This window comes from Crotalus tigris, unplaced genomic scaffold (assembly GCF_016545835.1).
Source record: "Crotalus tigris isolate CLP2741 ecotype Arizona unplaced genomic scaffold, ASM1654583v1 scf7180000017634.973608, whole genome shotgun sequence".
In the NCBI taxonomy this organism is placed as follows: Eukaryota; Metazoa; Chordata; class Lepidosauria; order Squamata; family Viperidae; genus Crotalus; species Crotalus tigris.
In genome coordinates, this window is record NW_024096528.1 from 810,726 (window position 1) to 838,479 (window position 27,754).

Here is a 27,754-nt window from a genome sequence, read left to right on the forward strand (position 1 = left end):
TTTTGCTCTTCTACAGAATTTATTTATTTGTTTGCTTATTTAATTATTTATTACATTTATCTAGATTAGTTTTAATATAAGCATTTAAGAAATCCTTGTGGTATAGTTGTAGTGCAAAGAATTTTGGTAATGTTATTTTCAGGCCTTCAGTATTTTCTTTTAATCAACCTTTTTTGAAGCTACGTAGGCTTGTGATTTTTCCTGTGACCCTTTGAACTTACAGTTTTCATCCCTAGCCTCTACTCCTGCTGATGTTTCCCTTAGGCATTCATAGGACATTCATGCAAAGTATATGAAATCAAATGTCAAGTAAGAATTTGCTGATACTAAAAGATGCCATGATTTTAAGATATTTCCGGCAAAAATAAAAAAATATTGAATGGGAAGCCCACTATATTATTTTATTTTAGCAGAAGCAAGTAGCAGAGCAGCCTGACTGTATCAGTTCATTCTGGCAGCCAATTTGTTGGACCAAACTTTTGCAGTTCGCGTAATCATCTACTCGTGTGCAAGGATTTGCTGAAAAATTTAAAAAGAGAAAAATGTAAATAAAAGTGAGACATCACCAAAAGTACAACTTGCTAGGGACTCTTTTACAATTTTATGCAGTGTTTTAGAGCTCAACATCAAACTTATTTTTTTTCTTAAGGGGTGGATTCAAAGCTGAAGATTTTTAAAAATGAAAATAGTACTTAGAGTAATTATTTTAGAGTATATGTTAGAATAATTATATGCAGCTGCTGAATTATTACTTTCATCAATAGTCCTGAACAAAATCCAACAAAAAGCTGGTATGGATTTTAAGTTCTTCCTAAGCTGAAATGGATTGATATCGTCCTTGTCTTCCCTGATTCAATTATCTGGGCTCATCAACCACTAGTGTGGGAGCATATAGAAGCACCATTGAGGCAACTCTGGATGTCTGGTTATCCCACGATAGCATGCTTCATGTATGTGGTGATCCAGATGTCTTGCCTAGGCCTATCTTACTGGATAGTTGGCTATCTTCCATTAAACCTGTTATTCTACCTAGAGACGATTAGCTCCTCATATGAAATCTGTTCTTTGCTGACATGACATGACCTTTAAAAATGTTGGTTTAATAATTGACTTTAAAAAAACTTACTGCATAGTCCATCGTCACAAGCCGAAGGACAATCCTCACAAGGTGGTCCTGATGTATATGGAGTAGCAGTTTTACCTATGATGTTTCCTCTGGAATGAAAAAGATGAACAGAAAGGTGCCATACATTATTACTGTTCCATTTGTGATTGATGAAACACCCATGCCATTTCAATAGATAATTGACTTTGGTTGCATTGTCTTGGTTTCTCTGGTTTGAGTTTCCAGTTTTGAGAGAGCAGACAGCACTACCATCAGAGGGGAAGACCTGACTTCTGAAGTCTTCTCCAAAAGGGAGTAAACCCTGTCAAGTTTTGTGAGAGAGCAAAAAAGGATTTTTCTGGCTTGTTAGAGAAAGAATTGAGAGAAACTCTGACTTCCTCCTAATGTCTTCCTTCTTCCCCTCTTTCATTTCTCCTCCGAAACATTCTCCTTCTCCCATCTCTCTATCTTTCTCAATTCTCTCTAACCAATACAGAAAGGCTTTCCCCCTTTCCTGCCAATCATATGCCATGATAGCTTGAGGATGCAAGTCTGCCTTCTATGCCTATCATCCATGCTGTCTCTCTGCAGGTTATTTCCCATGTATTGCCCATAGTTGGAGAGGGATCATGTGACAAACATGTGATTGGAGATTGAAGATTTCCAGTTCCGTTCCTGGAATTGCCACTCAAGTTAAAAAGAATAAGATGGATGAAAAAGTAAGCAAAATGAATACAAAACAATGAAAAATTAAGGAATTTAAAATAAGTAAAATCTAATGTTGTATATTGTATATGTCCATGTAGTAAATAATTTGTCCCTTTACTCATATCAAAAATAGTAATTTGGTGTTCTGGGGGCTGCATTCAATACTTGGGTTACATCCAGGTCTAGAAGGAGAAAGAAAATATCTATTCATCCACAGCTTTCTATTTTTTTTTATTTTCTGGATGGATACATGAATTGAAAGAGTTTCTTGGCTACTCCATTCCAGAATGACTCTGTTCAGCTTCACGAATTAAAGAAACAGTATTATATTAAAAACAGATATCCAAGCAATATCATAACATCCTACCACATCATGACCAACACAGAAGGGAAATTGTCTGCAGAATTATATAGGTAGTCTTCATTCAGTGATTGACTTAGATAGCAAAATTTTGATGGCAACAAAAAATTAACGTTGCGGTCAATCTTTGATTTTACAACTTTGCAGGTCTGTAAAAGTAAAGGAAAGTAAGATCGACACTGTAACACAGTCAAGATTCCCCTTTGGGACCACTTGGCTTAATGACCGAGTTGCTAGTCCAAATTGTGGTAATTAAATGAGGACTACCTGTATAGCCTTTTATTTAAAAATTCCAAAGTCAGTTTTGATTTAAATCTATTCATAACCCAGCACAGAAACAATACAGTTAAATAATTGGAAGATATATTCCTGAAATATAACTGTGCATGTCAGCCAATCTTATGAAAATTTAAGTATTTTTGATTCTATTGCTTGCTAAAAGCATCTGCAGGAAGGAACAGTGATGTTAGAGCACAACCTTGTGGCTTAACATGTTGTGTCTAATCTGGGCACAAGAAAAAAAGGATGGGATTTGCATTGTACTGTCACAATGCCTATTTCATCCTTTTTTTTTCCCATCATGACAACTAGCAGTTCAAACTTTTTTTATTAGATAACATTTCAGCCCACAGCAACTAGAGAAGACTATTGAAGAAAATCTGTGCCATTTTGGATTCTATCCTAGAGCATCACTGGCTTTGGGACAGGATGAGGCCATGTTCATTCTTAGCAAAAAGGATTCTTCTTGTGGAAGCACAAGTGGAACATAGTAAATTACTTTTGAGGATAGGAAATTATATTCTTTCAAAGTGGCAAGGTCAGTAAATGATCTGGGAGATTTTTCATTGCTTCAATTTCATATTCTACCATCAGCCAACTTCAAAGGCAGATTTAGAAAAATCACCTACATAGAAAGGATTTGTCCATATGCTTCAGGCCCATTGCTTAGAACTCTTAGAAATTCTTTGTTGGAACCCCTATTTCAGGTAATCCTTGGAGTCTTGATATCTTTCATCTTCAATATCTTACACTGAACAAATGCCCTCTCCAAAAACTCACATACGATGGCTAAACTTGCATTATTAGCATGCAAAACATATTGCAGTTAGCTAACATATACGTCTATCTAGGGGTAGCCATATTTTACTGCTACACTCGCATTTATTTTGTTCTTTTTATCATACCCTGCTTTATATTTTGTTTGAGTGTAAGATAATAAACAACATTTGATTTAAGCCCATTGTTTTCTTTTCCAGGGCAATCAGAATCATTCTAATTAGACTTGCTGTAAATGTGACAAATAAAGAAATCATAGTTGATACATACGCTGGGCAGTACTGACAAACATAGAAGTAGCTGTATTCCGATGAAGGACAATAGGCAGCAGCACAACCAACACGGTAACTTTTGCGCCAAACTATCTGTAGATACAAAAATATGCACACAGGTTAACATGCTAGTAGCTTAATATTGATAATAAACATTCGGATTGTATAGGGGCATGTAAAGAAAATTGCATAAGGGATGTAAGAAAATGTACTATATATAATTGTCTGCTCCTAGCCAGTGAAGTGGGATATCACAATAACAATGAGTGTACAATGAACATTTCCAATCTTTTTTTTCCTCTGAGTTAAAAAGTGTGTTCATTTCTATAGTTTCAGAAGCAAATAAATATTAGAACAAATGAGGCTTCATCCTCTGTGCTTTAAATGCATGTATTTAAAATGTAAAATATGAAAATGCTCCATCCTGAACTTTATAGACCATCTCTTTCTAAAGTGCCCCATCACATCCAAAGCAAGCCGAGTAACTTGCTATTACCAGCAAGTTAGTTCTTCCTTCCTAGCTGCATGAAAGCCAAGATCTGAGGCACTAGATGTGAATAACAAATAACACATTTAGTATGTTTGCAATCCTTCATTTACACTATATCAGAACTTAAAAAACAAAACAGTACAACACTTTAACCTAGTCTAGTTTTCCCTTTCCTTAACATGCATTGGGACTATGGCTCTTAGCCAAGATGCTCATGTTTATGGAATTACTTAGTGATTGTAAGGACACAGTTGCTTGGTTTTCATGGCCACAGCACCACACATATTTTGCTATTATCTTTTTGTGGGGTGTTTTCTCAATTTTCCAGTCTACCTTCAAGTCATGGCTTTCCTGTGCAGCAGCCAGGCCTGGCTTAGCTCAGTGATTCAGGATCAGCCAAGGACTTGAACTTGATTCAAGGGAGTCTACTTTTTTAATCTTATTCATTTTTGTGGGTTTATACCTGTGAACATAGAAATGAGAAAGATATGAAAAAGTACTACCTGAGTGAAATGGCCAGTTACAGCATTTGGTGGGTCTGCTCCAATGCCATACTTGAAATCTTTGTTTTCACCATGCCAAGCGTGAATAATTTCAGTCCATTTCATAGGAACAGATGACTTATATATATTTTCACCACAGTTTATTCCTCCTAAAAGTGGGGAGGGTTAAAAAAAAAAAGCAACAGCAAAAAACCACAGGTAAATACATGTTTTGAAACAAGCGAAGGACAGCAAAAAGGAGATAACTGAGCATTTCTTATCTCTCCAGAAGCACTGACGCATTCGTCTTGCTAAACTATTGGCAAGGAAATGAACATTTTGCACCCAGATTTTTTTTTTCTGTAGTGCTTTTCCAGAACCTTTAATTGTGCAAATTGATAATCATTTGTTTTCTGATGAACATCAAATAATATAGTTTATTTGGGAGGAAATTATATGTTACTACATAGTGTGGTATTGAGATTAGGGAGATTAAGGTTTAATTCTCCACTTGACCATGGAAATCTCTGAACATCTTTGGGCTCAGCATCTACCATCAGAAACAGCTGTGGTGAGGATAATATCTTTAACATCATGGGGGGAAGGTGGGCTATAAATGTAGTAATATATAATATTTAAAAAATGAAAGAAATCACTGTTCAAATACCATTTCTCCTGCAAACTCACGGGGGGGGGGGGTAGGAAGGAAAATTAAGAAAATTATTACCTTCTCAATTCTTCTACCTCCCAATTAGAAAAGAAAAAAAGAAAAGAAGAAATAGGGGTGATATGATAGTAGTATTCCAGTATTTGAGAGGCTGCCACAAATAAGAGGGGTAAAATTATTCTCCAAAGCACCAGAGGGAAGGACAAGAAGTAATGGTTGGAAACTGATCAAAGAGAGAAGCAACCTGGAATTAAGGAGAAACTTCCTAACAGTGAGGACAATTAATCAGTGGATCAGCTTGCCTTCAGAAATCGTGGGCGCTCCATCACTGGAGATTTTTAAGAAGAGACTGGATAGTCACTTGTCTGAGATGGCGTAGGTTCTCCTGCTTGAGCAGGGGGTTGGACTAGAAGACCTCCAAGGTCCCTTCCAACTCAATATTCTATTCTATTCTATTCTATTCTATTCTATTCTATTCTATTCTATTCTATTCTATTCTATTCTATTCTATTCTAATTATCTACATGGGAGTGGCAACTATAGAGTGATTCATAGGTATTACTCTTGCTGCTAATACTGATGAATAAGATTGATTGTAAGTGCTATTTAATGTGAAATATACTATTAATCCTCTAACCAGCTATAGCTATACTATACTTTTAGATCGACTTACCAAGAATTCTTGAATCGTGTGGACTGTGACTCTCAATACATCTGTATGCCCAACGTTCTGCATTAGCAGCAGCTTCAGGATACCATTCCTGAATGGAATAGAAATCAACAGCAACAATCAATCAATGAAAGAGGCATAATTTAAAATTGCAGAAAATATTTAATCCTTTTTTACTACCTTTTGGCTTCCTTAAACTCTGGTAGTTAAGAACTCAGAAGTTACAGCACTATTCACTAAAACATCCTTTGAATAGTTGGAGTGGGATTGTATGGCTTCCTCCCCACCCTTTTTGACACCAAGTGCAAGCAACCCATGTTGCACCCTGATGAATGCCATTAATGTTTCCTTCTGACCAGCAGTGTTAAAATTCTAATTAAGATGGAGTTCTCTAATGAGCGTATGTTGAATGCTCCTATACTTGATATTGCCGAAGACCCTCTTAATTTCCTCTCAATTTCCTACTTTGATTATATGTTTTCATGATCTTTTTTTTCATTGTATATTTCTCTGAGTGATATTATAACTGACAGATTCAAATATAAATACAGATGCACCTAAATGCATATGGGCCAAAAAGAGAATCACTCAGTCAATAAATAGTAGGTATGTTCTCTTATCCTATTTGGTAAATCACATAATTTTTATACTAGAAAGAAAATTAAACTTCCAAACTCTCTGACGAATACAATTACATTTAGTTTACCATTTTTAGCATGTTGCTAGCAGTTGGATTCACAGATCTCCTTAAAGAATTGTGCAAGTCAACAATCTCGTTTTGTATTTCTGGTTTCCTGGGTGACTCAGAATCAAAATCAACCTTAAGATAGCAAGCAAAATAAAATAAAAACAATTAAAATTGTATGACTTTAAACAGAACAGGCAACTAGTGGTCTCAGGACTCAGTGAATGACTTTGCCTTATCGCCTTCTGTCACCATTCTACTCCATGCAACTTTCTTCTGATCCCCAGCTATCAAACAGTGGCCCTATTTGTCTTTGTATTTGAAAAGAGACTAGCCATAAGATAGGAAAAGGGGATCACAGAACCAAGTTAAAATAAATTAATCATTTCCCCATAATCTGTTCTTCAAGGGAATACTGCAATGGTATTTACGGATTTATATCAAGAACTTATATGGATGTCTATATAATGATCCTAAGTGGCTCACAACAGGAATAAAAAGAGAGCCATCATACCCACCAAATGTCAGACCAAGCAGCCTCATTGAACCCCCATCCTAGCCCTACACTTGGGGAGGGGGACAAAACCAGGTCTTCACTGCCCCCCCAGAAGGCTTAAAAGGGTAGGGATCCCTAAAATCTCAGTTGTGGGGGAGCTATTCCAGCAGATTGGGACTTGAGTTCTATTATAGACCACAGGAATTAAAATTATTCTTTTCATTAAATCTGTCAGCTTTAATTATATTTGACTGCCCTGTTCAGCATGATTGTGTTTTGCTTTGTGTGTTCAGCCCTGTAATATATTTATGAATTAAAATGAACAGTTAGACTGACCAAGCTTCACCGACCAGACCAAGAAACCATAGTAATGAATCTAATTCCATTTGATTACAAGGTTGATGTCAAAGCTGCTAACATTGGATGTTCTTGCTCTGACAAAATATGCAGAGCTGTGTGGTATTTTTAGAGTTAACTCAGAAGACGCTGGGAGGGGAGAAGGAAGAAAGTATGAGTTGCAAATGGAAGAGAACCTTTGCCCTTCAAACTAATTGGAGAACGTGAATCATGACAGCAAAATAAGGGAGGGAAAATGTTAGCGAAAATAACTGCTGGGGGTGTGTGTGGAGATTTCAGATCTTAGCATCCTCTCTTCATGCCATGCCGACATTTCGTCACATGAATAAAAAAGACTTTTTAGGATAAACAATGCCTGGAAGTTCTTTGAAGTGTTTCATTAATCGGAAGCATGACAGTTACAGTGTTACAGCAAGAGTCTTGAAAGTCTGAATGCATTTTCCAGCCTTCTTCTTATTGAGAGCTAAGAGTGGTCTTGTCTGAGAAGCTTTCTCAAATTATATTTACGCGCTAGATTCAGATTTAACTGACTGTTGTCTCAGCTACATCTCTTCCTCTTGTTCCTCAAGGTTATTTCTACCGCTCAGGACACATATGGAGCAATCCAACATATAATAGGCAGTTTAATGAATGATTAATTGCAAGAGGAGAAAGTTATGTACTGTATATATTAAATCTGCTATATGTGATACAAAATTATTAAACTTACACTTCCAGAAGACTGTTGCAGCACTGCAGCAAGAATTGGCAAGATAATGAAGGCAATCATTTCTAAAAACAAAAGAACATTGAGACATATCAATGTTTTATCTCCTTAATGGGATTTGTCTCAACTTTCTGTAAGTAGTTCAGATATCTCCTAGACACAAAACTTACTCTATGTGTGTTCTCTTTTATTCCCTTGTACTCCAGTAGGCATCCTACATATCCATGGTTCATTCCATGGATATGTAAATCATCTATAAACCCACACTAATTCCTTAAGTTTTCCCTTATTTAACAAGACTGGCTGAATCCCACCACTAAGTCTAACAACAGGGTGATTTTACCTTTCATGTTTGTTTCGAAATGATATTGAATTTGTGGATGTTTAAACTCTGCATTATAAGGTGGGGTTTTTTTATGTAACTATTTTTGTTTTAAGTAAAAAACTACTACAAATCATCCAGAAGATTCACAGCACTGAGGAAGACTTTGTTTAAAATGTCTGGTTTAAGAGTGCCATCAGGGATATTAGACTGCTTTATGAAGGTTACCTTTTTATAATATTTTGATAGATGATTTTTATATCAAATTACAAACACACAAACAGACATATAGATACATATACACAATACATTGACCAATCAATGAGGCATTTTGCTGTTCTACAGAATTTATTTATTTGTTTGCTTATTTAATTATTTATTACATTTATAAAGCTGCCCGTCTTTCGATCAACTCTGGGTGTCTCCCAATCAAAAATTAAAAATAATATAAAATCATATCAAACTATGAACCATAACCAATTAAAACATGAAAAACACCAAATCCTGGCATATATTTTGCATGAATGGCATCAGATCAGTTCTAGATTAGTTTTAATATAAGCATTTAAGAAATCCTTGTGGTATAGTTGGAGTGCAAATAATTTTGGTGATGTTATTTTCAGGCCTTCAGTATTTTAATCAACCTTTTTTGATGCTACATAGGCTTGTGATTTTTTCCTGTGACCCTTTGAACTTACAGTTTTCATCCCTAGCCTCTACTCCTGTTGATGTTTCCCTTAGGCATTCATAGGACATTCATGCAAAGTATATGAAATCAAATGTCAAGTAAGAATTTGCTGATACTAAAAGATGCCATGATTTTAAGATATTTCCGGCAAAAATAAAAAATATTGAATGGGAAGCCCACTATATTGTTATTATTTGATTGTCTACTAGGACTCGGAGGTCCCTCTCACAGTTACTACTATTGAGCAAGGTACCCCCTATACTATACATGTACATTTGGTTTTTCTTGCCTAAATGTAGAACCTTACTTTTTTCACCATTGAATTTCATTTTGTTAGATAGCGCCCAGTGTTCAAGTCTGTCCAGATCCTCCTGTATCCTAAGCCTGTCTTCTGGAGTGTTGGCTATTCCTGCCAGCTTGGTGTCGTCTGCAAATTTGATGATTTCCCCATCTATCCCCTTGTCCAAATCGTTGATGAAGATGTTGAAGAGCACTGGGCCCAGAACAGAGTCCTGGGGCACCCCACTACACCTTTCCTCCATGTAGATGCGGTTCCATTGAAGACCACATGCTGAGTACGGCTGGTCAGCCAGCTACAGATCCATCTGGTGGTGATGCTGTCTAACCCACATTTTCCTATCTTATCAAGTAGTAGGTTGTGATCTACTTTATCAAATGCCTTACTGAAGTCCAAGTAAATTATATCCACAGCATTCCTCTGATCCACTAATTTTGTCACATGGTCAAAGTATGCAATAAGATTTGTCTGGCAAGATCTGTTTTTGACAAACCTATGTTGGCTTTTAGTAATGACTTTGTTTGCCTCTAGGTGTTTGCTGATTCATTGTTTGATTATCTTTTCCAGAATCTTCTCAGGTATTGAGGTCAGGCTGATAGGTCTGTAATTTCCTGGGTCCATTTTTTTTCCTTTTTTGAAGATGGGAACTACATCAGCTCTTTTCCAATACTCCGGTAGTTCCCCAGTGCTCCATGATCTTTGAAAAATATAGTTCAATGGTTCTGAGATCACATCTGCCAGTTCCTTGAGAACCCTGGGGTGTAATCCATCTGGTGCTGGTGATTTGAACTCGTCTAGGCTGGACAGGTGCTCACTTACCGTTTTCTTGCCTATCTTAACTTGCGTTTCTATTCTGTTTTTTATGGCACTATTTTTGGTAGGCTGGTCTGTTTTTTCCTTTTGTGGAAAGACAGATGCAAAAAATGAGTTAAATAGTTCTGCTTTCTCCCTGTTGCTTGTCACCTTCTTGCCACTTTCCCCCACTAATGGACCAATCATTTCCTTCACTTTTTTCTTGTTTTTTACATGTTGAAAGAAGCTTTTTTTGTTATTTTTGACTTTGGTCGCAAACCTTAGTTCATTTTGAGCCTTAGCTTTCTTCACTTCATCTTTTCAGGCTCAGGCTATTTGTTGATATTCTGACTTAGTTATTTGCCCCTCTTTCCACTTTCTATACTTGTCCTTTTTATCTTTCAATTTATCAAAGAGTTCTTTATGCAGCCGTGCTGGTTTCTTTTGAGAGCTGTTATTTTTCCTCTTTGTTGGTATTGTGCTGGACTGGGCTTTTATTATCTCGCTTTTCAAAATTTCCCAAGCTTCTTGAGTTGTTTTCCCCTTGAGGATTCTCATCTATGGAATCCTTCCCAAGCCCTCTCTAAGTTTATTGAAATTAGCTCTCTTAAAGTCCAAGACTTTAGTTTGACTGTGTTCTATTGCTTGTGCTTCCATAATGTTGAATTCCAATATTGCATGATCACTTCCTCCCAAGGTTCCTGTGGCTTGAACACCTTCTATCATTTCATCTCTGTTAGTGAGAATTAGATCCAAAATGGCTAATCCCCTAGTTCCCTTCTCTACTTTTTGGGAGACAAAATTGTTTGCTAGGTTTGCAAGGAATCTATTTGATCTTCCACTTGGTGCAGAGTTTGTCTCCCAGTTGATTTCAGGGTAGTTAAAGTCCCCCATTACTATTGTGATGTGCTTCCTACATATCTTAGTTAGCTGACTAGCAAACAGTTCATGTATTTCCTCTGTTTGGTTGGGTGGCCTGTAGTATACACCTATGCAATGTCATTTTTTCCCCTTTTATATTGATCCAAATGCATTCAGGACAGTTTTCATCATTGTTGTGCTCTATTTCTGTAGAGATGTAGTTATTTCTTACATATAGAGCAACTCCGCCTCCTCTTTTATTTGGTCTGTTTCTTTTAAATAATTTAAATCCCTCTAGCTGTGTGTTCCATTTGTGGGTTTCATCCCACCATGTTTCCGTAATGGCAACAATATCATATCTGCCCTCATTAACCTGAATTTCTAGTTCACCCTGTTTGCTGTTCATACTCTGTGCATTGGTGTATAGACATTTGAGTCCTTTATGACTGACCCTATGTTTACTTTCTATGTAACCTGTGTAGTGCCTGAGTTCCCCTATTGTCTTACCACCTATTTGGTTAGTGCACTTTGTGTGATACTCGCTATTAGAAGCTTGATTTTGCTTGACAGCAAAGTGGATATTCTTGTCCGCACACACATCTATGTTACATGCACTGATAGCCCTATAGTTTTTAGATTGCTGGGGACAGGGATGTTCTGTATCAATTAACTCACTGTCTCCGCTGTTTAGTTTAAATATTCCTCCAGAAAATCTGTGAATTTATAGCCGAGTAACTCAGTCCCTTTCTTTGATGATGCAAACCATCTCTTTTGTACATTTTTTCATTGGACCAGCTACAGACATCGTGACTAATATATCCAAACCCTTCCCCTTTACACCACTCCTTTAGCCACATATTGAATTGTGCTATACGCTGGCCTTTTCCATTTTGCTCCTTATATACTGGTAAAACTTCTGAAAAAGTAAGCCTACAGCCTGTTCTGCTAAGTTCCTGCCCCAAGCTCTGGAAATCATTCTGCACAGAGAGTACATCTTTTTGGGACAGATCATTAGTGCCAAGATGTACAATAGCCTCCACATCACAGTCCTTGCTGTCATTCTTGATTATTTTAGAAATACGCTTCTTTTCCCTACTGGCAGTAGCACAATGACGTATGAGCAAAATTTGGGGTCCATTGTGGTTGTTAAGCAAGGACTACTTATAATGTTATCAGCCCTGCAGTTACATTTCAAGATAATGTAAAAATATTGAAAGTATATAAACTGTAGCTTTGTGATCATTCAAACTCTATACTCATATGCTAATAGTGTAGTATGGAGAATGATAATCTTGATTTACCAAAAAAAAAAGAAACCTACTGCAAAATACAAACTAGAAACAAAAATTAAAATAAGCAAGAAAATGGTAACATAACAGCTATCCGACGTTGACGAATATAAATCATCAGGACCCGACAGATTATATCCCAGAGTTCTGAAGGAGCTGGCAAATGTTATCTCAGAACCATTGCACCATATCTTTCAAAAATCCTGGATCACCTGGGGAGTACTTGAGGATTGGAAAAGGGCTAATGTGGTTCCCTTCTCCAAGAAAGGGGAAAAAAACCCCAGATCTAGGAAATGACAGACTAGTCTAACATCAATATCTGGGAAGATCCTGGAAAAGATAATCAAAAAACAGATCTGTGAACAACTAGAAGCAAACAAAGTTATAACTGGTAGCCAGCATGGGTTTGTTAAAAATAGATCATGCCAGACTTCCAGTTTGCCATCGCAGTGCCGTGGATGCTAGAAGATGAGCTTCATCTTTCACATCTTAATTTGTCCCGCTGGGGGACCCTGGAAAGGGTCAAAAGTCGCCCTGTAGGGGTGACGAGCAAGGGCGGGACCCTTCTGTTTGATCCGGGGAAGCCCTCCAAACCAGCGGGGGAAAGACCGGCCATAGCAATATGCCTTATCACTAAGCTGCTGACAGTCAGAATCACCCACCAAGCATTTTTAAAGCAACACAGATGAAACTAGGTGAGATCTGATCCTCTCTTTAAGACTTTAAGTATTTTTTCCTGTAAAAGTTGCCCAAAGTATTTTTCCCCCTGTGAGGAGAAAGGGAAGGGAATTTCTACCCCACACTCTAAGACAAGCGGCAGCTAACTACCTAGGGGAAACAGAGCAACTATAAGAATAATTTTAATCTAATTGGATGTATATGCTTTTGAAACTTGGGGATTAAAGGTTTTCCTATTCTTACTGGAGACGTTTGTTTTTATCTAAATAAGAAAATAAGACTTGAAAAACTATCATAAAAAGCTTTAAAAGATGTTGGTGATAGCTTGTGGTGAAGTATGGTATTACAATTTGTTATTGCCTAAAAAATACTTGGCTTGAAGCCCAGACTCCAGAAAAAACTTCTCTGACCTTGACAGTTACCATCTGTGTGTGGGGAAAAATGCACGCGCAGCAAACTGCCATGCTCTCCCCCCACAAACCTCATAACCTTTTGATACTCTTTGTCCCAATGAAGCAGCCAGAAGGTCATCCACTTTTGACTTAATGCCTCACCTACCTAAACAGATAATATGCTTAAGTTCCTTCCTATCTCTTCCTGTCTTTGTCAGTTCTTTCTCCTTTGATCTACCTGTATTTGTTCTTACCTGGTCTTTGACCATGTAATGTGTTACTAGAAAATAGTTGCTTACATGAAGACATTTTCCAATGAAGAAAACTTTGTCAACATCTAATGGTTAAGCTGGTGTATGTAATAAGTATATAAGAAGCAATAAACTCAGAGTTTGTCAAGCTGTGTCCTGCAGCTTCAAACCTCTGCTCAAGACATTCCTGCATCTTTTTCTTAGTGTCTTACACCTGTGCAAAACTCATCTGAAAAGAAGGAACTTCTGGGTGGCGTATCTGGCCTGTTTGAACTTTGAATGTAAACTTTTACTGACTTTCAGAGCTATACTTGGGGAATTGCTTTCCTATTTCTTTCCATGAGAAGCATTTGTTGTTATATGAGATGATGGAATACCTTGGACTACAAAAACTTACTTGACAAACAATTTCAACTATAAAGACCACCTATAACACGTGAAATAGGTCTCCCATATCTAGCTATAAAAAAAAGATTTTTATTGTTTGATCCTAAAGTCTTCAACTTAACGTACTATGGAATAGAGAATATGGATGAAGATCAGGAAAAAAACCCTTTCCATGTTGAAATCAATACATAAAACCATTCTTTCAGCTTGTGACAAAATAAGATGCAACATAAAGGAACAAGATGCCAGCTTAAATATACAAACCCAAATCTTGACTACAACCAAAGAACTAACAATGCAGAAAATAACAAGAAAAGTGGAACAACTAAACACTAAGACAGAGGACCCAATTGACCAACAGATCCAGCCAATGGAAAAATCAGAAAAAGGAGTGACAATACTGAAAATAGAAAAGACTTTTTAGAAACATCAGAAGAAATTTTCCTGTACCTGCACCAATACTACCCTTTCCCTATCCATATAAAATCTAATAAAATATATTTTTTAAAAAAGGAAAAGAAAACCAAGCTTCTTTTAAAAGACGGCCGCTTTTGGTGGATTCTTGAGCGATGACTTCTGCTCCTTTGAAGTTGAAAGTGTGGCCATGTTCAGCTATATGAGTTCAGACTTGGGAGCGTTGTTCTTGTCTTTTTATTGCTAGAATATGTTTGTATATTCTAGTTTTAAGCCTTTTAGATGTCTTTGCAATGCAGTTACATTGGCATGTGTTGCAGTTAATTTTGTATATGATGGAAGACAAATCACTTGTTGGTGATGGCTCTTTAGGTCGCATTAGCTTGGAACGTAATGTTTGGTTAGGTTTGTGTGCGACGTTGATGTTGTATGGGGCAAGAATCCTAGCAGTTGCTTCTGAAACTCCATTGATATATGGGATTGTTGCCCAAGTTGTAGTGGTTGGAGAATTATGGTTTGTGCGTGGTGTTTTATCCTTGCAGCAACGTCTGATGAAACTTGGTGGGTAACCATTTTGTTTGTATATGCGGAGGAGATATGCTTTCTCTTTAGACTTTGCTGTTTATGTGCTGTAGTGGGTCTTGACTCTTTTGAATAGTGTTCTTATGCAGCTGGTTTTATGTGATATGGGATGATTGCTTTGGTAGTGAAGAATTCTATCTATGTGAGTGGTTTTATGATAGACGGTGGTTGACAGATTGCCATCTGGAAGGCGATGGACCAATACATCCAGGAAGGGTAAGGTGTTGTTATTCTCTTCTTCTGCTGTAAATTGAATGTCTGGATAGATGGAATTAAGTTTTTGCAAAATTTTGATAGTGTCACATCGCTTGATGATTGCAAAGGTGTCATCAACATATCTAACCCAAAAACTGAGTTGATAATCAGTCATCACCACACGTTCTAGTTCTTGTAATACCGCTTCAGCAATAATGCTTGAGATGGGTGACCCCATGGGTGTGCCTTTTACTTGCTCATATGTTGTGTTTTTGAAAGTAAAATAGATTTGAAGGCAGAAATCCAGTAATTGTATGTAATTGTATGTTAGGAGAATTGGGGTGTTGTAGTTCTTTTTGTAGAAGGTTTCTAAAAATAGAGATGGCTAGATTTTCGGGAATGGAGGTGAATAGGGATACTACATCGAATGAGACTGAGCCGAGGTGGCGCAGCAGTTAGAGTGCAGTACTGCAGGCCACTTTAGCTGACTGTGTTCATCAGGTCAGCGGTTCAAATCTCACCGGCTCAAGGTTGACTCAGCCTTCCATCCTTCCAGGGTAGGTAAAATGAGGACCCAGATTGTTGGGGGCAATGTAAATATATATATATATATATATATATATATATATATACATTGCTTACTAGTGTACACCGCTTAGAGAGTGCTTGCAATTAAAGTGGTATATAAGTCTCATAAATAAATAAATAAATGAATGAATAAATAAATAAATAAATCATAATCTCATCGTCCTTCACCTTTATTGGACACAATTTCATTAAAAAATCTTCAGAGGATTTTACTGTGGTTGAAGAGTTACTGACTAGATGTTTGAATTTTAGGCTTAACCACTTTGCCAGGCCATTAAGACCCATTGTATCTTTTAGAGGCACACCCACCTATGGCCTGGCAAAGTGGCAAATCAAGATCACATTAAGTATTAGTATCACTTAAAAAAACCCTAGTAAGACCACACCTAGAATACTGCAACCAATTTTGGTCACCATACTACAAAAAAATATGTTCAGATTTTGGAAAAAAACCAGAGAAGATCCACTAAGATGATCAAAGACTAAGATATGAAGATACAAAGGTTAAAACATACGAAGAACAGCTGCAGGACTTGGGTTTGGCTAATCTAAAGAAAAGAAGAAATAGGGGTGTCATGATAGCAGTATTCCAGTATTTGAGGGGCTGCCACAAAGAAGAGGGGGGTCAAATTATTCTCCAAAGCACCAGAAGGCAGGACAAGAAACAATGGTGGGAAACTGATCAAAGAGAGAAGCAATTTGGAATTAAGAAGAAACTTCCTAACAGTGAGGACAATTAACCGGTGGAACAGCGTGCCTTCAGAAATCCTGGGCGCTCTATCACTGGAGATTTTTAAGAAGAGACTGGACAGTCACTTGTCTGATATGGTATAGGTTCTCCTGCTTGAGCAGGGGTTGGACTGGAAGACCTCCAAGGTCCCTTCCAGCTCTATTCTAATTCAACCTTATACAATAGATGCTCTTCAGAAGGTCTTGGGTTTAGATATCCTAATTCCCAAATGGAATAGCTAGGTAATCTTAGCCAACCATACCATCTAAACTTTAGTGGTAGCATGACAAGCAATAATATGGCCCCCCTTTTCATTACCACCCTCAATGTGTTGTTTTCCATAACAACAGATTTGAAGTTCCATGTCCTGCCAGGTTCAGCTGTTGTAGTTGGCTCTGTTTTACCCCTTGACAAATACCAGGGATAACTCTCTGGGCTTCCCACATTTACAAACCTGGGGCTCATAAATCAGCTTTACCTGCTAAGGACGTCTATCAGGATTGACTCAAGGAAGTCTGAAGATGTTTCTGTCAAATTTTAGGCTAGGGATCATTGATCCTCGAACACCCCTATATTAGTCTGACTATCTCAACCACATTTAGCCACAGAATGGTCACAGTAACCATCTGTCCTAATATGGACCCCAAACACTTGTAACTCTTTGGATACTGCTGTCAAATCTATCAATAGGATATTCATAGTATCTTTTGGTCTCAGTACCATACCAGGGATGCTGCCACATCTTCCATCCTTCTCACCATGGCCATGCTACAACATCCAGGCTACTCCGCTCTTCGGGTCTTTGAGTAAGCTTAAGGCTTACAAATCAGAGCAGGTTTACTTAAAGCTTAAGAAATGACATACATGTCATATAAAATCGAACAGCTAATATTTTGTAAATATTTGCAAAGTTCATCATGCTCATTTAAGGGAATGTCATCTTCTTTCCAAATTACATCCTTTTTTTTTTGCTTCTTCTGACAACCAGAGAAAATCTAGAACCAGTTTTTCCTTGTAAAATATAAGCAAGGACTGGGAGTGAGAAAGGCAAGAAAAAGATCGGGGGGGGGGGGGCTATGTGCTTTTGCCAAATTATATCAAAATAAAGGAAGACTCAGTGTTTCTCACAGGGCTCCTTTTATTACAACCCAGAAAGAATTTCCCCATTCTGAGAGGGGGCATCACCTGCTGGAGATGTACATAACCATTTCGTGGTTATCTCTAAAGGGCAGTCGTGGGATTTCTCTTACGAATGTTCTACACCAGGGGTAGTCAACCTTGGCTCTTTCATGACTCGTGAACTTCAATTCCCAGAATTCCTGAGCCAGCTTAGCTGCCTCATGAATTCTGGGAGTTGAAGTCCACGAGTCATAAAAGACCCAAGGTTGATTACCCCTGTTCCACACTAAACTGAATAGGCATAAAGAATCAGATGTTTATCAAACGACTAGGAGCATCCAGAGGAAAGTGTCCTTTCATTCCCATTCTACTATTGCTCCTCCAGGTTTTTTATTTTTAGAGCCACATTTGGCTGGCAACTTACTTGAATTTTGGGTAGTAATAAAAAGATCTGAACCAAAAGAAAATTAGCCTTTTCCAACTATGCAGCAATGCGAGAATTTGAAAGCTACCATTGTTTGCTGGGACTGAAGTAATATTTATGAAATTTGTTCTGTACCACGTTTTTACAAATGTAATGTTATTGAAATATTTTTAAAAGAGTAAACATTAATGCAAGCTAAAAATAAGAGTAAAAAGGAAAAAAGAAAAGGGAAAGGGAAGCAATGAAAGAGAAAGCTAAAATGCAAAAAGAAAAAAGACAGAAGAAAAATAAAAAATAACGAAAAAGGTAAGTGTCTTCCAATCTGCTTTGTAGCACTTATAAATACAATTATAGATTTACCTATTTCTCAAAAATTATGTTGTGACTCTCTTCTTTGTGTAATCTATCCCATCTACTTGTCAAAACTATAGTGCGTAAGTATGTTTTTCTGCTTTACACAAAAAGTCCATAAGGTTTCCAGTCAGCAATAAATGTAGATAATTGTCTTTTCTCTCATCAAACAGGTCAATTTGGCCATCTCATTCACCAACCACTCCTCTGTATTATCAATTCTTTCAAGTATTCAATTATTGGTTGAAGAAAGGATCAATACTGTCCCAGTCATAGTTTGCAATAATTTGCCCTATCTTCAGACTTGTTATAATTTTATTTAATAACCTAGCTAGTGTTGCAATGGAAAATTATATTGGGACCAAGTCCAATTCTCCTTAAAAAAATAACTCTCCCTACTTAAAGGATCAGGAAGTGAAAACAGTGGGAAAAGTTATGCAGTAAGTCATGACTTTAATGTTCAAAAGATTGAACATTACGTACATCAAACGTCACGGAAGTATATCAAGGTCTTACATACAAATTAAATACTCTACCAGTGTTGTGATATCTTTAGCTACAACATTAAACTTACAACATGTCGGGGTAAATTAGGTTGTTTTCATGTAAGAGTTTCTAAATAAGTCTCTTATTTACTTACTTACTTACTTGTTTGTTTATTTGTTTATTTATTTATTGCTGATCTTGATAGTAAAAGCTGTAAAATGGTAAAACATAAATATATCTAAAAAGAATAAAATAGAATAGAATCACAACAAAAAATAAAATTACAGTTGAAAGATGGGAGCAGGATGTATGTGTGTGTGTGTGTGTGTGTGTGACTTTCTCTTAATCTATCAACTACCTCCAGTGTGATACTCCTTCCTTACTTCCCTCTTGTAGACCTCACTGGATGAGCTTTTAAGGACTTCTCAAATTTGTATGGCCCATTTGCGTATGCGCAAATGAGGCCGCTAGTGCCGCACCAGTGCGCGTGGCCCCGTTTGTGTCCACACAAACACATCAATTTGGAAGCTGCTCTCCTTTCCTCTGGGCTGCAAGCCTGGAACGATTGGAGACCTCTGTTCTAGACAGTCTGCATTAGAGACTAGTTGGAGATCCCTCAGGTCCTTTTACTATTACTGATCATAGGAAGCAATTTTGAAGCAGTTTTGGTGAGTCTGCTCTCATTTCTCAAATGCTACTGGAAGCACTGCTTAAACCCATTGAGAGGTATCCTAAAAAGTACAAGTACAAGTATCTCCTGTACATCTTTTGATAACATCTATGGTAGCACAGTGGTTAGAATGCAGTATTGCAGACTAATTCTGCCAACTACCAGCAGTTTGATCCTGACCGGCTGAAGGTTGGTGAAATGAGGACCCAGATTGTTGGGGGCAATGTGCTGATTCTGCAAGCAGCTTAGAGAGGGCTGTAAAGCATTATAAAGTGGTATATAAGTCTGAGTGCTATTGCAATTGTTATAATTTAAAAGAGAGAAAGGCAAGCAAGTGTTGAGTTTCCTAGTCAGTATTTGTAAAAGAGGTCACATTACTTTATAAAAAACAAATCCAGCAATATTTAATAAAGATTGTGTATATAGATAGCTATATTTATTTCAGTCATTTACCAGTCTAAAATCACGTCAAGAATTACAATCATTTCAATAATAGTAACAGAACCTATGAGATAGCAAAGATCTTAATCACTCTGATATTTCTTTAGTGTGGTAAGGAGTGGTATAGAACCTATTAGAGTGCATGATGGAAAGCATTTTTTTTTATTTCTTGGACATATCTATACTTTGATACTTCAACCTAGTAAATACACATTTATCTTTGTGTGCTTCTGTTTGGGTTTGTTTGATGAGTGCATGCACTCACACATACAGATACATAAATATGTAGATAGATAAAGATCAGTGTGCAGGAAGGAAAGTGATTGGCTGCTGCTTTCCTGATCCAGGAAAGGTTACAACTGGTGCATAACACAAAGCTGTGCAAAGGCTTTCCTAGCCACCAGGTCTTTGAGCTGGAATTGCAAGACCAGGAGAAACCCCAAGTTGCAGAGCAGGTCTGTCTGGGGTAGTGCAACCTGTCCAGAACTAAGAATGTTAAAATCCTGTATCTTGAAGCTCTATGCACCCAAAGTCATTTGGTCTTGCCAATGTTCAGTCAAAGTCTGTTACCCCCATCCAGACCCCTGCAGCTTCCAAAAACTGTGAGAGGGCAGCAACTGCATCACTTGGATCACTGGTGTGTGTGTGTGTGTGTTGTGTGTGTGTATAAAGTTGAGGATTATCGTACTGATGATACCTCAGTCTATGGTGGTGAATGATCTCACCCAGTGGCTTCATGATAAAAAGGAGTAGGGACAGCACCAAGTCCCGTGGCATGCCAAAAAGGAATGGCCGTAGGATGGACCTCTCACTCCCTATCAAAACTGATTGGGACTAGCCTTGGAAAAAGGAGCCAAACCAGTGCAAGACTGTGTTGCCCAACCCAAACCCTAGAGCAGGTCCAAAAGATATAATGGTTGATGGTACTGAAGGCTGCTGAGAGGTCAAGGAGAACAAGGATGCTTGCACTACTTCCATTCCACCCTCTATAGCGATCATCAACAAGTGTGACCAATGCTGTTTCTGTCCCATTACCAGGCCTGAATCCTGACTGGAAGAGGTGTAGATAATCTATTTCATCCAATATCTTCTGAAGCTGCCAAGCAACCGCCTTTTCTATCATCTTCCCTAAAAAGGGAAGATAAATAACTGGATGGAAATTGTCCAGGCAGGTGGGATCAAGTCATGTTTTTAAAGGAGGGGGTAAACTAGGGCCTCCTTAAAAGGCCCTAGGAACATCACTTCTACAATAAAGGATTTACCGCTGCTTGAACTCACCTTTACCGCTGCTTGAACTCACCTGACAGTCACCATTCTGGAAGCTTTCATAACCAAGAGGGACAAGGATCTAATTGACAGGAGGTTGCAGTGATAGCCTTGAGGACCCTGCCCACTTTATCAGATCCAAAGGATCAAACTGTTTCCAGACTTTTCCCCAGGCATCTCACATGGACCTGCATCACATATGATTCCAACTGGAAATGAATCCAAGCAACTTTGTTTGTTAGGTGTTGAACAAATTCCTCTGCATGGTGCTGAAGATGATCACCCAAACCCTCCTGTTCCAGGAGGGACCTGGTGGTCTGGAACTGGACCTCCAGGTGTAGATGCAACAAGAAATAATGCTGTTTCACTGCTCTTATTGCCATTGATAAGCCTTAATAGCAGCTCTAATATGTTCAGTAGGAATCATCCTTTGTTTTCCTACAGTGGTGCTCTAAGTGTCCATAACATATTTCAGAAGCCACATCTCTTCTGTGAAACATGGGGAGAGTTAGGAGTGATAGATTAAGAGAGGCCACATAGGGGTGATCTTTTTCCAGAGCTTGGCCACCCTTTGATTCCAGGATTATATCAAGGCTTCAGCAGGGTCGTGTGGCAGAGCCGTTGGGATATCCCCCATTTTCCTCTGGAACCCATTTGAGTTCATCAGTTGCTGGGGTGGACCGCTTAAATGGATCTGGTTTCCTTATGAAGGGATGGTGATGGTATAGGAGAATCCCAAGGATTCATACCAGGGCATGATCTGATCATGACAGAGGGGATAAGGTTAGATTCCCTTACCAAATCATGTTACCATTGCTCTGACAAAAAGATCATATTTGGTATGTGACCACTGTCCTAAGTTGGATCCAAGATGATCTGGGATAGGCCCATGGCTGCCATGATGGCTATGAACTTCTGGGCTGCTTCCAAAGCCAAACCAAGAGATGGTAAGTTGAAGTCCCCCAGAACCATAAGTCTGGGGAACTCCACTGCCAACCTCGAGATGGTCTCCAGGAGCTCAAGCAGAGAGGTTGCTGTGCAGCCAGGTGCATTGGCAACAATTCAAACTGATCTCATGAGACTTGAGAAGCAAGGCCCCTGAAGGCCAAGAGAGATTCTGAATGACCACTTTCATCCCACCTCTCCTACCCTGGGGTCCCAGCTGGTGCCTAATCCTAAACCCGCCCGGCCACATCTCTGAAAGGGAAACACCTGCCTTGTTTTGACAAATAAGATGTTCTTTAATAATTATGATCATCAGCAAAAAAATGCAACAAGTGTTTCTTATTTCAAAATGAATGTCAGGCTGGCTGGGCTAATACATTGCCAAATCAGACAAGCACCTTAATGATGTAATAGTTAATTTTAATTATAATAGTACAATCTTTCTTTTTTAAAAAATAGCAATGATTTTGTTTTAGCTTCTTTTTGTGCCTGGGTGAATGTTGCATCAATCTGATGGCAAGATGAGGCATTTGTAAGCTTGCATAAAGTGGGACATACATGGAAAACTGTTTGAAGCTAAACTATATTGATCAGACATAAGTAATGGTTACCAAGGGATGGATAAATACCTCATATCCACCTGCGACATTAGATAAAATCTATTCCTACCCCTTAATAATCAGGCCTGCCTTTGGAAAGCTTCTCACGGTCAGATTTCCATTTAATGCTTCCAGCTTTTAACAGAAATGAAAAAAAAAAACAGTTCATGATGTATAAGAATTTGTGGCTGTATACAAACATTTCCAAGAAGTAACCCAGCAAATGTGTAATGTGTGATATCCTTCCTTGAATGCTTTTTTACACCCATTGGAGTTTTATGTATTTCATGTTTTTGACCTGCAATCATTGGAATCAATGCCCTACCTTTCCTTTGCTTTAGGCAATTAGTAAGATCTTGCCAGGTCTTTCACTGTGCTGCCAGGGTCTCTATCATAAGCATGTCAGCATGAATTCTGTCTGATATTATATTATAGCAGTTAATTTATATTTCTTTTTCTTTATTTTTCTGTACAAAATATGGGCATCTAATCATCTGTGCTCATAAATATTTCAGTTGCTGTCAAGCAAAATCAAGCTTGTAATAGTGAGTACCACACAAAGTGTACTAACCAAACAGGTGGTAAGAAAATAGGGGAACTCAGGCACCACACAGGTTATGTAGGAAGTAAACACACGGTCAGTCATGAAGGACTCAAATATCTATATACCAATGCACAGAGTATGAACAGCAAACAGGGTGAACTAGAAATTCAGGTTAATGAGGGCAGATATGATATTGTTGCCATTACAGAAACATGGTGGGATGAAACCCACAAATGGAACACACAGCTAGAGGGATTTAAATTATTTAAAAGAAACAGACCAAATAAAAGAGGAGGCGGAGTTGCTCTATATGTAAGAAATAACTACATCTCTACAGAAATAGAGCACAACAATGATGAAAACTGTCCTGAATGCATTTGGATCAATATAAAAGGGGAAAAAATGACATTGCATAGGTGTATACTACAGGCCACCTAACCAAACAGAGGAAATAGATGAACTTTTTGCTAGTCAGCTAACTAATGTATGTAGGAAGCACCTCACAATAGTAATGGGGGACCTTAACTACCCTGACATCAAGTGGAAGATCAAACAGATTCCTTGCAAACCTAGCAAACAATTTTGTCTCCCAAAAAGTAGAGAAGGGAACTAGGGGATTAGCCATTTTGGATCTAATTCTCACTAAGAGAGACAAAATGATAGAAGATGTTGAAGCCATAGGAAGCTTGGGAGAAAGTGATCATGCAATATTGGAATTCAACATTATGGAAGCACAAGCAATAGGACACAGTCGGACTAGAGTCTTGGACTTTAAGAGAGCTAATTTCAATAAACGTAGAGAGGGCTTGGGAAGGATTCCATGGGTGAGAATCCTCAAGGGGAAAACAGCTCAAGAAGCTTGGGAAATTTTGAAAAGCGAGATAATAAAAGCCCAGTCCAGCACAATACCAACAAAGAAAAAAAATAATAGCTCTCAAAAGAAACTAACATGGCTGCATAAAGAATTCTCTGATAAATTGAAAGATAAAAAGGACAAGTATAGAAAGTGGAAAGAGGGGCAAATAACTAAGTCAGAATATCAACAAATAGCCTGAGCCTGCAAAAATGAAGCGAGGAAAGCTAAGGCTCAAAATGAACTAAGGCTTGCGACCAAAGTCAAAAATAACAAAAACAGCTTCTTTCAACATGTAAAAAACAAGAAAAAAGTGAAGGAAATGATTGGTCCATTAGTGGGGGAAAGTGGCAAGACGGTGACAAGCAACAGGGAGAAAGCAGAACTATTTAACTCATTTTTTGCATCTGTCTTTACACAAAGGGAAAAAACAGATCAACCTATCAAAATAGTGCCATAAAAAACAGAATAGAAACAGAAGTTAAAAATGAAACATATAAGGAATTGTTGCTGGAATTGGGTATGTCTAGTTTAATGAAGAGAAGAACGAGGGGGGACATGATAGCAATGTTCCAATATCTCAGGGGCTGCCACAAAGAAGAGGGAGTCAGGCTATTCTCCAAAGCGCCTGTGTGAGGAAAACTACATGCGCAGCAAACTGCCATACTTTCCCCCCACAAACCTCATAATCTTTTGATACCCTTTGTCCCAAGGAAGCAGCCAAAAGATCACCCCCTTTTGACTTAATACCTTACCTACCTAAATAAATAATATGCTTTAAGTTCCCCCTTATCTCTTCCTGTCTTTATCTCTTCCTGTCTTTGTCAGTTTTTTCTCCTTTTCTAATCTACCTGTATTTGTTTTTACCTGCTCTCAACAGGTAATATTTTACTAGAAAATAATTGCTTATATGAAGGAATTTTTCAATTACTTTATGTCAACAGCTAAAGGTTAAACTTATGAATGTAAAATGTCAGCAGTTAATGGTAAAGCCTATGTATGTAAAAAGTATATAAGAAGCAATAAACTCAGAGTTTGTCAAACTGTGTCCTGCAGCTTCAAACCTCTGCTCAAGAAATGCCTGAGTCTTTTTCTTAGCATCGTTACAGCCTGAAGGCAGGACAAGAAGCAACGGATGGAAAGTAATCAAAGAGAGAAGCAACCTAGAACTAAGGAGAAACTTCCTAACAGAACAATTAACCAGTGAAACAACCTGCTTCCAGAAGCGGTGAATGCTCCAACACTGGAAGTTTTTAAGAAGAGACTGGACAGCCATTTGTCCAAAATGGTATAAGGTTTCCTGCCTGAATAGGGGGTTGGACTAGATGACTTATTATTATTATTATTATTATTATTATTATTATTATTATTATTATTATTATTTAATCTTCCAAATTATTTTCTCTTTTATTTTTAATCTTATCTTTATATGATGCATAAGGAATAATTTGACTTTGAATAAATGTTTTATATCTTTCCCATTCAAAAAGTTGGGCACTTGATGTTTCTGAATTCAAATCAGAGTATTGTAAGGTCTCTACTGGCATTTGTTGTACAAATTCTTTATCATTCAATAGGGAAATGTTGAAATAGTAATTTCTTGATACCTTAACCAGTTTCTGAAAGACAAATTTAAAGGTAACTGCACTATGATTGCATACATAACAAACATCAATATTGCATTCTTGAATTTGGTGATTTAAAATCAATGATATTTTAAAAAATCAAGCCTAAAAAATACCAGTGCATTCTTGAATAAAATGTATATTCATTTTTAGTTGAATATTTTAAACACCAAAGTCTATTTAATTCAATTCTTCCATATAAGTTTTAATTGTTTCCCTCAGTAATGATTGTTTTATTTCATGCTGGGGATCAAGCCCAGGGTCCAACTCTTCTATTATCACTTTATCATTCCTTGAATGCCTATGCAAATTTATCAGCACCACCTTACAATGATACTATGAAATGCATGTCAATTTTTTGAAGGCACCTGCTTCTCTTGCTGGTTTGATGATTACTCATGCAGGCCACCATAAAAGGGATTGCTGACCAGCAAAGTAGTTTATGAAAGTATTTATTTATGTTTTAATATATGTATATATTTATCTTTTATTATTGTAATCTGCCAGAGTTAACCTGGTGGTAAGATGGGCAGCTAATAAATTTGATAAACAAGCGAATAAACAAATAAATAAGGCAGGTATATCACTCAATTCATTCTTGCCAGTCCTAAAGATTAAAAAGGAAGACTACCAATCTCCAGAAGAGACATTCTTATATGAGGAAGTTTAATCCAACACTAATAAAAACAGAAGAAAAACTATAAAGTGTTATCATGCAAAAATATAGAATAACATTAAAAATATATTCAGAATAAGAATATAGCTTATTTTTCTGAGATAAGCTTTTAGTTTAAAAAGACTGTCTGAGATTAAAAGAGCAAGAACAGTTTCAACAGCAATTTAATCCTTTTTCTCCTGGGATTATAAAGGCTGTAGAATATCCAAACAAAACCAAAGGTAAAAGTAAACAAGGTTGACTCAGGCTTCCATCGTTCCAATGTCAGTAAAATGAGGGCCCAGATTGTTGGGGGCAATATGCTGAGAGAAGGCTGAAAAGCACTGTGAAGCAGTATAGAAGTCTAAGTGCTAAATGCTACTGCTATGGTTGAACAGTCAAGGAAAGAAGGATGTGTTGCATTGAACGAGAAAATACTATCATGTGAGGCCATGGTTAATTTATGACTGCTGGGTTAATTAGCTAAAGCATTAAGAAGTTTGTCATGTGAATACAACCACAGTGAGCTTTGGTAATCCTGTGCGGATTAACCACTCAAACCGGGTATTTTATTTCCTTCTAATTCACTCTTTTTTCTCTCAACATCTGCTCATAAAAATACAGACTTCTCTTTGAATTCCCTTTCCTAACTGAGCAAAATAAAGTAGTGATTTCTAGGTTGTCACAACTTTATGTCCAGCATTACAGGACAGGGTAAAGTGTTTAAGCACTATAGACTTTTTTAATATAATACCTCAGCTAGCTTTTCAGGTTTTATTTACTGATTTATTCAATTTATATAGCCACCCACCCTACACTTGTGATCTGAGTGACATACACAAGTAAAAGCCAAACAATCCACAGAATTAAAACAAGTAAAATAAAGTTAAAATGGTTAAAATAACTATAATAACAAAAAGATGGGGAGAGTACATTCTCAACTTATATGCATGCAACCATTCAAAGGGCTCCATAGTTCCATGAGATCTCCAGACCTGATGGCAGAATTAAGTTTTAAGGGCCTCCTGGGAGGGCAAGAGGGTTGAGGCCAATTTCACCTCAGGGGAATGATGTTCTAGACTAGAGGGAGGTGACATACCGGTAGCAGAAAGGCTCTCTCCTGGATCCGTCAAATGAAGCTTTTTGGTCAATGGAATCCACAAATGTTCCTCCAGCCTCCTTAGATTAATTTTAAGTGCACTTTTAGGAATGGTTTGGGCTAAGACTGTATGGTAGTCTGGTGCTCACCAATTA

The 27,754-nt window shown here is 37.6% G+C and overlaps 1 protein-coding gene across 1 annotated transcript; it reads right to left on the reverse strand.

Annotated features, from left to right (window-relative positions):
• Positions 1-27,754, reverse strand: LOC120304354 (cysteine-rich secretory protein-like). The gene is made up of 8 exons (XM_039334815.1): positions 27,600-27,754; positions 8,059-8,120; positions 6,518-6,631; positions 5,815-5,902; positions 4,496-4,644; positions 3,501-3,595; positions 1,127-1,215; positions 1-519 (listed from the first exon to the last, which is right to left on the reverse strand). Exons 2-8 carry the CDS (start codon positions 8,116-8,118, stop codon positions 407-409), a joined length of 708 nt encoding a protein of 235 aa, XP_039190749.1. The 5' UTR covers positions 8,119-8,120; positions 27,600-27,754; the 3' UTR covers positions 1-406.